The sequence below is a fragment of the Scyliorhinus torazame genome, chromosome 29 (assembly GCF_047496885.1).
Source record: "Scyliorhinus torazame isolate Kashiwa2021f chromosome 29, sScyTor2.1, whole genome shotgun sequence".
In the NCBI taxonomy this organism is placed as follows: domain Eukaryota; kingdom Metazoa; phylum Chordata; class Chondrichthyes; order Carcharhiniformes; family Scyliorhinidae; genus Scyliorhinus; species Scyliorhinus torazame.
The window spans coordinates 14,414,684-14,425,074 of NC_092735.1; the positions used below are offsets into that span (position 1 = coordinate 14,414,684).

Sequence of the window (10,391 nt, forward strand, 5' to 3'; positions counted from 1 at the left end):
TGAGGGGGACAGGGTGGGGGAGGGAGGGAGTGCCTGCTGAGTGGGACAGGGTGGGTGAGGGAGGGAGGGGGGAGTGGATGCTGAGAGGGGCAGGGTGGGTGAGGGAGGGAGTGCCTGCTGAGGGGTCTGGGTGGGTGAGGGAGGGAGTGCCTGCTGAGAGGGGACAGGGTGGAGGAGGGAGGGAGGGGGGAGTGGATGCTGAGAGGGGCAGGGTGGGTGAGGGAGGGAGTGCCTGCTGAGAGGGGACAGGGTGGGGGAGGGAGGGAGTGCCTGCTGAGGGGTCTGGGTGGGTGAGGGAGGGAGTGCCTGCTGAGAGGGGGCAAGGTGGGGGAGGGAGGGAGTGCCTGCTGAGAGGGGGCAGGGTGGGGGAGGGAGGGAGTGCCTGCTGAGGGGGGCTGGGTGGGGGTCTATGGGGAGCTCTGCTCAGGAGGACAGGGTGGAGGAGTGTTGATCACTGATCGCCTCTGACGTTTCTTGCAGGAGATTGAGTGACACTCCGGTGGTGAAGAAATCCGAGATCCCCAGGGCCAAGCCCCGCCCGTCCAATCAGCCACCAGCAGAAGTCGACCCGGAGACCGTCCTGAAGGCGCTTTTCAAATCCTCGGGCCCCTCGACATCAGCCCAGCCCACCGCTTTCAAGATTAAACTCTAACCTGCTCCAGCGATGTCCGCCTCAGCATCAACCACTGCTCGGGCCCTCTGTGTGTCCACTCAATTCTTTTCTTTAACACAGTTCTGTAAAAAAAAAAAAAGCGTTTCCCAACTCGTTTGTGTTTTAGTCCCTTCTAGCTGAAGCTTTTTTGAGCTGGCGATTCACGGTGGGCAAGAGTCTCGCGATCCCCCCCCCCCCCCCTCAGACATGGCAGCGTTTCGATCCGCCTGCTCCACAAAGTGCATTCCTCAATACTTGAGCAACACTGCAATTGTCGACTGAGGGAAATGCAGTCAGTCGGGATGCTGCTCCTGTCTCCCCTCACCGTGGCTGGGTCCTGTGGGAAATTGTTTGTGACTGACAGATGCAGTATTGTCAGCTGCTGCCCCTTCCCCAGCCCCTGCCCAGTTTCTGCCGTGAACCCTCCTCCCCACCGTGATAAAGGTTGAGTCATGTGTATCTCCCCTTTAGCCTCCTCACACCTTCCTCAAACTGCCTTAAATGGTCTGACCAAGGGGATGAGGCACAGTGGGCAGGTTAGATCAGCACAGCAAGCCTTTCGACAATGAGCTACATTCCCTGTTTGTATTCCTGACAGACTCGCCGTGTTTTCCCGGGGTTTCCCAGGTTGTCTTCCTGACAGCTCAGTGTTGAGTGATGGGCTGAGGTTGCGGGGAACTTGCTGGCAGTGTAAGTAATTTGCCCTTTCCAGGACCGCGCTCTGACAATGCTGCGAGTTGACGTCAGTGCCTCGACAGATCATTTCTCCTCAGGCGAAGAATCCTTCTCCCTCCCTCCCTCCAAAAGCGCCTGCCTCTCCCCCCCGCCCCACAGCCTGGGAAATCGCTGCACTCTTCCCGTCATGCTGCTGGCCAGCGGGTATTGAATCTCTGCATCGTGAGATGGCCGTGTCTCAGAAATCACCTCTACGGCTCCCACTTATTACGATTCCAGAGACCTTCAGACACACACAGCATGTCCAGAGTTTTGTTAAAGATTTGATTCTGCAAATCCCCAGGCCTCAGGTACAGTGGACTGTTCCCACCCCCAATAGTGGGGGTATTGGGCAGTTCCATGCCCCTACCAGGAAGGAAGCTCAGTGCAGTGGGTTGTTCGAAACTCCCCCCAAGATAGTGGGTGCACGGGGCTCTTCCACCTCCACCAATTGGGTGTAGTCAGCTCATCCGCTGCAAAGGGCAATCCGAGTGCCATTGGTCTGTCCATGACCCACAGTGGGAACCCCTGAAAATTAACCGCATTCTGTACCTCCAGAGTGGGAGGCTGAATGCGGTCAGTTTTGTTTTTGTCCCTGAGAGCTCCTCACTCTAATGCCTGCCCGCCTGAGCGACAGCCGGGCGAAGGATTCGTCAGCTACCCAGCACTGAACATAAGAACTGGGACCCGTCACTCAATCTGCGGCTCTGGGAAAGGGCTTCCTCCGTCTGCTTACTGTGAAGAACACATTTGATAATTGTCGGTGATGAATTCTTTTTTTTTTTTAATTTAGAGTACCCATTTCATTTTTTCCAATTAAGGGGCAATTTAGCGTGGCCAATCCACCTACCCTGCACATCTTTGGGTTGTGGGGATGAGACCCACACAGACACGGGGAGAATGTGCAAACTCCACACGGACAGTGACCCAGAGCCGGGATCGAACCTGGGCTCTCGCTCGCCGTGAGGCAGCAGGGCTAACCACTGTGCCACCGTGCTGCCCGGTGATGAATTCTTTAACCTCGCTCTGGTCCTAGTCAGTGTCATGATCTTAGAGAGGGGGGGAAGGAACGAGGGATATTCCACAGGGGCGGGTATTTCAATGGGAAAACCATTTCATTACACGACTGTCTTATAGCAAAAGGCCACTTGTATGTAGATTGTCAAAAAGCGAGGTGTGTAGTGTTCTCAGTTTGGAAGTGAGGGTAGCTCCCTCTGGAAGTGTAAGTAGATCCCTTTGGGTGGGTCGGTAGGTGGCACTGTCTGGGTGTGGTTAGTGGATTGTAATGTGTTTGGATGGGTCAGTGGTCCCTCGCGATCCATTAGACAATGTCACCTCTGTGGGGGAGGTTGAGTAGATTATCTTGCATTTAGATAGACTGGCGAGTATATCACCTCATTTGGTAGGAGGCCAAGTAGATCTCTGTCTGGATGGGCGAATGAGTAGATCCCTCTGCCGGGTAACGGGCTCACACTTTGTGTAAGCAAATCACTTTAGAGCCCAGTGTTTACGATTTGAGGATTTTGTCCTGTAGTCCTGCCTGTCCAGGATGTTGATTCCTACCTGCTGCCTAGGGACATCCACCTCTTGAGTGAGCCCAGTGTTGACAGGCTGCTCGACTACTGGGGCCAGAAGAACATAAGAAATCGGAGCAGGAGAGGAGCACAGGGTCCACAAAGCCTGCTCCGCCATTCAGTACAATCACGGCTGACCTCAGGCTTCACAGCCAAGCTGATCCCCCACAGAGGGTGGGGAGTTTATAAATGTTTATAGTTTTAAATCTGACGGTCAGATTGAGGGCAATCAGATGACCAGTTAGAGAATTACAATAGAGTTGAGCTTTAAACAGCATTGTCTTTTTTTTTTACGTCAATGGGTGTATTTTTGCAGTGCATGTGTGTTGGTGAATCTTTCCCGATTTGAGATTTGAATTGTGTAAGTTGCCAGGTTAATACAGCCCAGGCTGGGAGCAGGGTCCCAGAGTGGCACAGTCTTTAGGGGAGCCATGTTCGGGGAGACTACAAGCTCGTGCAGTGCCCCAGGGACAGCTATTTAATGACCACATAGTGACCCTAGAAAATGTTATACCTTATCATGTGACTGATAGCAGTAGCGAGATGCTGAAATAATGTCTGGTGTATAATGCGGTAAGTTACACGGTGAAGCAGTGGGAGACAGACCCCTGATACACCATGTTGTTTGGTTCATTGGGGCGGAGAATGGATCAGTGCGAGGATACAATTTCAGACTCGGTTACAAAAATTCCTCCAGTTTATTAGTGGCTTTTCTCAAAAATCCATTTTATCTTTATCAAAAAAACATTAAATGCAAGAGGAGGAAATGTATGGTAACATTGCTATCTGGGCAGTTTGCCACTGGGAGATTGTCCACCAAGATTGAACTCAACCCCAGTGCCAGCTGCTACATGGGATAAAGGGACAGGTTACCCTATGTTTATTGCTGTCGGACTCCCAGCCCCCTCCAGTATCATTCTAGCCTGTGGCGGGGAGGAACGTGCTAGAGAACAACTGCCTGGAAGCTGGGAACCTCATGGGTTATTGTGTACTGATAACGTTTGGGGGCCTGTATTGCTCGATTGGCTGGACAGCTGGTTTGTGATGCAGAGCGAGGTCAACAACAGTGTGGGTTCAATTCCCGTACCGGCTGAGGTTATTAATGAAGGCCCCCGCCTTCTCACCCTCGCCTGATATCTAGTGATGCAGCCTATGGTCATCTGGGACTTCTCATACTGTTAATGTCTTGCACAGTTTAGGCCTCACATTCTGAGCCAATGGTGAGGCAGTGCTGCACTGCTTAATAAACTGTTAAGCCAAAGCCCATTTGCTATCCGATGGGTGTGAAAGATCCCATGGCGCTATTTCTAACAGCAGGCGAGTTCTCCCTCACGTCCTAGCCAGGACTTAGTCCACACCATCATCATCACGTTGCTGTTTGCGGCGTTCAAAGTTGGCAACTACATTGCACGTGACCACAGGTCAAACAGTGCTTCATTGGCTATAAAGCACTTCGGGCAGTCCCTCACGCTGTGAAAGGCTCAATATAAATACAAGTTCTTCCTTTGTGGGACATCATATTTCTAAAGGGCGAGTGTGGGGTCGGATTTACACTGGGTTTGTCCCGCCTGCCACAGTAATCCCATTCCAACTAATTCCTCGGGTTTGTAGGGGAAACTCCCTGAGTCGTCACAGCGGAAATGTTGCATTTGAGGGACTAAATTAGTTTTAAATGAATATATTTTTCACAAAATAGACCCCCAGGTTTGCTGTGGCTACATGTTGAACCCAGAAATATATGAAGTGAATATTGTTAACACCCTTAAGATAGTGACCCAGGTTATAGAGGGAGATTTGAGCTGAGTATCTGCTTATTAAATGTGCTCTCCCCTCCTGAATTACCCTCCGACATCTGAGCAACAGAGGCAGACTAGTCTGTACAAAGGCACACTGGTTCTGAATGTGTGCTAAGTCAGGACTGGTACATTGTCTCTGGCTTCAGGTAATTATGGGGGCTGGGTTATAGCCTGTGACAGGCTCCATCCGGGTGTAGTCTGATACAGACTGAATGCAGAGTAATGGGAGCCTGGTGGATGCATATTGGTAGAGTTGATTCTCCAGTAACCCCAGAGCACAGTTCTGTATGTGGCCATGCCATCGCCAGTTTTATGGAGCCGTGTTGTGCTCAGAAGGTGACCATTTTGAGCAGATTTTTCCATGTTGGGAGTTTGACTGTTTTAAACCAAGTGTGCTTTGTGCACAAAACATGGACTGTGTCTGATTGGACAGGATGTGTAAATAGGTTTATCTTATACTATGGATTCTGTTCCTCATTTGCAATACAGCCTAAATAGACATTGTACAGAAAAATAACTAGTCGTCTCTGTCTTTTTCTTAAAAGATTCAACAAATGCACAGTAAATGGGAATTTCCTTATCCCACAGTATACAATCTTATAGTACAGAGGCTATTCACCCATCATGCTCAACCAATTCAGCTCTTCGCCTTGACAGCAGCAGCTCACAAATACTAACCAATATTTAGGATATTTGCAACTTGATCTCATTGACTTAAACCCAACCTTCAGTGATAGTCAAGGATTTTATTACCCCCATCCCAATCTTGGAAGTGGTCTATTGTTTGGGAGCTCTCTGCCCAATGGCAAGCCGCAGCCCATTCCGATCCTCCTGTGCTGTGTGCAGGCCAATCCAGACCCAGTAATACTGAGGTCAGTTACAGCCCCCGTCCTCAGCTCTCCCAACATCAGCTGGGGCACAGCCAACACACAAAAAAAACAGATTATCTGTTCATTGCTGTTTGTGGGAGCTGGTGTGTAAATTGGCTGCCATGTTAGCTGCATTACAAGAACAAAAAATCCCCGTGGGGGGGGGGGGGCATTTGGTTAATTATTTTAAATCGGGGTCCTCAGGTTACCACTCCTGCCAGCGAAAATAGTTTCTCCATATTTACTGTATCAAAATCCCTTGTGATTTTGAACATTTCCATTGTGTGAAGTTGAGGGCCACGGCTCTTTTAAAAAATATATATGTTCATTCGTGGATGTGAGTCTCTGGAAAGGCCCAGGATTTATTGCCCATTCCTAATCGCCCCTGAGACGGTGATGGCTGAGCCACTTTCCTGAACCGCTGCGATCCGTGCACCCAAAGTGCTGTTCAGGGAGGAGTTGCAGGATTCTGACCCAGTGACTGAAGGGAAGGTGATATGTTTCCAAGAATCCACCCCAGTCTAATGGGACTGACAGCTCCTTTCAACCACTTGCTAAAAGAGACGAGTGTGGAGCTGTACCACTCCCACCTCAGTTCCTACTCTGCTGATGTGACCATCCATTTTTTTTTTTTAAATGTGTGCCTTATGTAATTGTGGTTAACCCAGTTGGCTGGTTCGTGATGCAGAGCGTTGCCAACAGCGACAGGTTCAATTTCCGTGCCGGCTGAACTTTGTCCAATGTGTTAAATCACCACCAGTCAGTTGTCTATCAAAATAAAATGGAGAGAGCAGCCTATGGCCCTCAGGGCGGAGGGGGCTGAAGCGACTCCCACATGATTGCTACAATTCTATCTGACAGTGGTTAGCACTGCTGCCTCACAGCACCAGAGACCCGGGTTCAATTCCAGCCTGAGGTCACTGTGTGGAGTTTGCACGTCCTCCCAGTGTCTACGTGGGTTTCCTCCGGGTGCTCCGGTTTCCGCCCACAGTCCAAAGATGTGCAGGTTAGGTGGATTGGCCATGATAACATTGCCCCTTAGTGTTCCAAAAGATGTGTAGGTTAGATTGAGAGGTTAATGGGATAGTGTGGGGGAGAGAGCTTGAGTGGAGTACTCTTTCAGAGGGCCGGTGCAGGTTCGATGCGCCAAATGGCCTCCTTCAGCACTAGGGATTCGATGACATTTTGTATCCATGCTGCAGGGAAGCTGCTGCTAATTCTGTGATTTTCCTCACATTGTTCAGAGACTCCTAAGGATTTCACGTTGACTCACGAACACTTGACCGCAGACTACGGGCTGGATTTTACATATCTGGGGTGGCACAGTGGTTAGCACAGCTGCCTCACAGTGCCAGGGATTCGGGCTCAATTCTGACCTCTGGTGACTGTGGAGTTTGCACATTCTCCTCGTGTCTGCGTGGGTTTCCTCCGGGTGTGCAGGTTAGGTGGATTGCACATGCTAAATTGCCCCTTAGTGTCCAAAGATGTGCAGGGTAACTAAGGCTACGGGGATAGTATTGAGTGCAGACTCGATGGGCCGAAGGCCTGCACTGTAGGGATTCTATATTTGGGGGGGGGGGGCGGTGCTAATGAATAAAGTAGATGGCCTCCACCTATCCCCTACTTGTCTCACATATGATTGGGCAACCCACCTGTCTTAAACCTATTGAGGCCCTTAAAGTGGCCAATTAATGGTTGTTTCCGGGCGTTTGCTGTTATTTTACCCAGGTGGGCAGCCTGGCGGCTCCCGCTGCATGGGCTATTGTCAGGCAAGAAAGGAGCTCCCCAGTGCCATCAGAGGCACCTCTTTACCCCAACAAAATTAGAATTCTTTCCTCCCGGGCCTCTCTCAACACAGCTTCCCCCACCTTCCTCACTGGAGTCTCCCAGCCAGGCTTGTCCAACATTCCGGGTTTACCTCTGAGCCTGAGCTTCATGACTTCTTCCTTGTGAACTGGCTGTAGCCCATCAACGACCTAGCCTAGTGCTGCTGGCCAATTAGATTGGCTGGCAGTTCTCCAGGGCAGGACTTTCTCCCAGATGGGAGCACCAAGTCCCACTCTGAATCAATTAAGGCCGCTCCCAACGTAACATCGCTCCGGGGCAGCCAGATTCTGAGTCAGCAGCCTTTGGAGTCCATGCAACCTGCTGCAGAATATACCTTTTCTCCCCTTCCCCAACCAAACTGAGATTGAAAGTTTGGGCACAGCCCTAAATATAATTTGGTTAGATTAAGCACATTTACAGAAAAGGATAATGATAGACCAAGACTAGGGCAGCATGGTGGCGCAGTGGTTAACACTGCTGCCTCACGGCGCTGAGGACCCGGGTCACTGTCCATGTGGAGTTTGCACATTCTCCCCATGTCTGCGTGAGTCTCACCCCCACAACCCAAAGATGTGCAAGGTAGGTGGATTGGCCACGGTAAATTGCCCCTTAATTGGAAAGATTCAATTTAAATTTAAAGAGAAAAGCTAGACAAAGACGAAGTTTTAAATTGGGAAAAGACCAATTTTACTTTTGTTTTAAGGGGTAATTTTAGCGTGGCCAATCCACCTACCCTGCATATCTTTTGGGCTGTAGGGGTGAGACCCGCACAGACACGGGGAGAAGGTGCAAACTCCACATGGACAGAGCCCTGGGGCCGGGATCGAACCCGGGTCCTCGGCGCCGTGAGGCAGCAGTGCTAACCACTGCACCACCGTGCTGCCCTGAGAAAAGACCAATTTTACTAAGTGGGGATGAACTGGAATAAGTTACTTGAGGGTAACTGGCATCAGATCATTAGAGGTATTCAATGAGGAGATAGGAATCCGAGCAAGTAAGTTTCTTTATGGAAAAAAAGGGTGGGATTCCGCAGTCTAGATCCCTGAATGCCTTTGAACGTAGAGTTGTTTAGTACAAAATGTGAACTTAATGCCAGATACAGAGAGCGGTCGGATATGGAGAACTCAATGCTGTAGGAAGGCTGGAGTACAGAAGGGCAGGAGTGAAATTAAAGAAGAAATTAGGACATCGACGCGTGGGTATGAAAACATTGGCAAGTAAAATCGAGGAAAACCCAAAGATGTTTTATAAAAACATTTCGAGCAAGAGGATAACTAAGGAAAGGGTGCAACCGATTAGAGACCGATGAGTGTGGAAATAGAAGCTGTGAGCTTGGTTCTTCAGGAATACTCTGCACCTGTCTTCACAATAGAGAGAGGATGATGCAGATACTGCAGTTTTGCAGCAGGATGCGATAAACATGGTGGGAGAAAATATCAAGGGGTTTAGCGTCTCTGAAAGTGGATCAATTGCCAGGCCCAGATGAAATGTAGCCCAGGCTGAAAAGCGAATCAAAGGAGGAAATAGCCAAGGCCGTGACCACCTTTTCCCAATTCTCAGGTGTTGTGCTAATCACCTCACCTTGACAATGGTGCTTTATATTTGGATGGACAGTATAGTCATTAAGAGCACAGATTAATCAAGGTCAGCCAGTGTGCATTTGTTATGGAGACGGCACGTTTGGCCAGTGAATCTTTTGAGGAAATACCGAGAGAGGGTTGACGAGGATAGCGAGTGCATTCGATATGGTCGGGATTTCAGCAAGCCTTTTAACAAGCTCTCACGGAACAAGTTGGTCAGATAAATATGAGCGCATCGGATTCAATGGGAATTGGAAAGTTGAATCCAAAATTAGCTCAATTGTGCATAAAGCAAAGTGAAATGGTGGCAAGTGTTTTTGTGACTGGGAAGTTGTTTCCAGGGGTGTTTTGAGTGACTCAGTAATGTATCCCTTGCTTTTTGTGGTGTATTATCAATGATTTTGACTTAAATGAAGGGGGACATGACTAAGAAGTTTGTGGATGATAGAAATTGACTGAGCGGTTGTTAGTGAGGAATAAAGCTGCCGACTGCAGCAAATGTTTAAAGACTGGTCAGTTAGCAAATTAAATTCAATCCAGAGAAGGGTGAGGTAATGGAAGGGGAAATGGCAAACAAGGCAAGAGAATACACCAGAAACAGTAGGATACCGAAAAATGTAAAGGACCAGAGAAACCTTTGAAGTGCATGTCCAACAGAGCATGCAAACAGAATAGTTACATTAATCCGTGGTTAAGAAGAAGGTTTATGGGGATACAGCATTAGCTGAGAGTTGGGCAGTTGAGTACAGTTCTGGTCACGGCATTACAGGAAGAGTGTAATTGCCCGAGAGAAGGTACAGAAGAGATTTACATGCGTGTTCCAGGATTGGAAAATTTTAGCCATAAGGAAATATTTGATAGGCTGGGAGTGTTCAATAAACAAGGAACATTGATATCAAGTGATTGGCAAGGAGGGTTTGAGGAGAATGGTTTGACCCAGAATGTTGTGAGTGCCTGGAACTCACTGGCTGAAAGGGTGGTAGAGGCAGATCCATTAACACATTAAAAAAATATGCACTTGAAGTGCTGTAAACTACAGGGATGTAGACCAAGAGCTGGAAAGTGTGATACATAGAAGATAGGAGCAGGAGGAGGCATTTTGGCCCTTCGAGCCTGCTCTGCCATTTATCACGTTCATGGATGATCATCCAACTCAATAGCCTAATCCTGCTTTCTCCCCATAGCCTTTGACCCCATTCTCCCCAAGTGCTACAGATACACGACGCTGCCACAGACACACTGGCTCCAGTATTATCAATGTTCTGTGTTCCTAACCTTAGCTTCTATGGCTGGGAGTGTGGGTAGGTAGAAGGAGAGCGGGTACTGTGTGCGCGTGAGTAAAGGGTCGAATTGTGGGTAGAACAGCATCGGCCCAGGAG

The 10,391-nt window shown here is 49.2% G+C and overlaps 1 protein-coding gene across 1 annotated transcript in view; it reads left to right on the plus strand.

Moving 5' to 3' along the window:
- LOC140403875 (polymerase delta-interacting protein 3-like) overlaps positions 1-5,253 on the plus strand; it is a 79,836-nt gene extending 74,583 nt beyond the window's left edge. The window contains exon 9 of the mRNA XM_072492089.1: positions 481-5,253. Within this exon, the coding sequence (XP_072348190.1) occupies positions 481-652 (172 nt within the window). The 3' untranslated portion in view covers positions 653-5,253. The remainder of the gene's footprint in view (positions 1-480) is intronic.
- Positions 5,254-10,391: the final 5,138 nt, after the last annotated feature.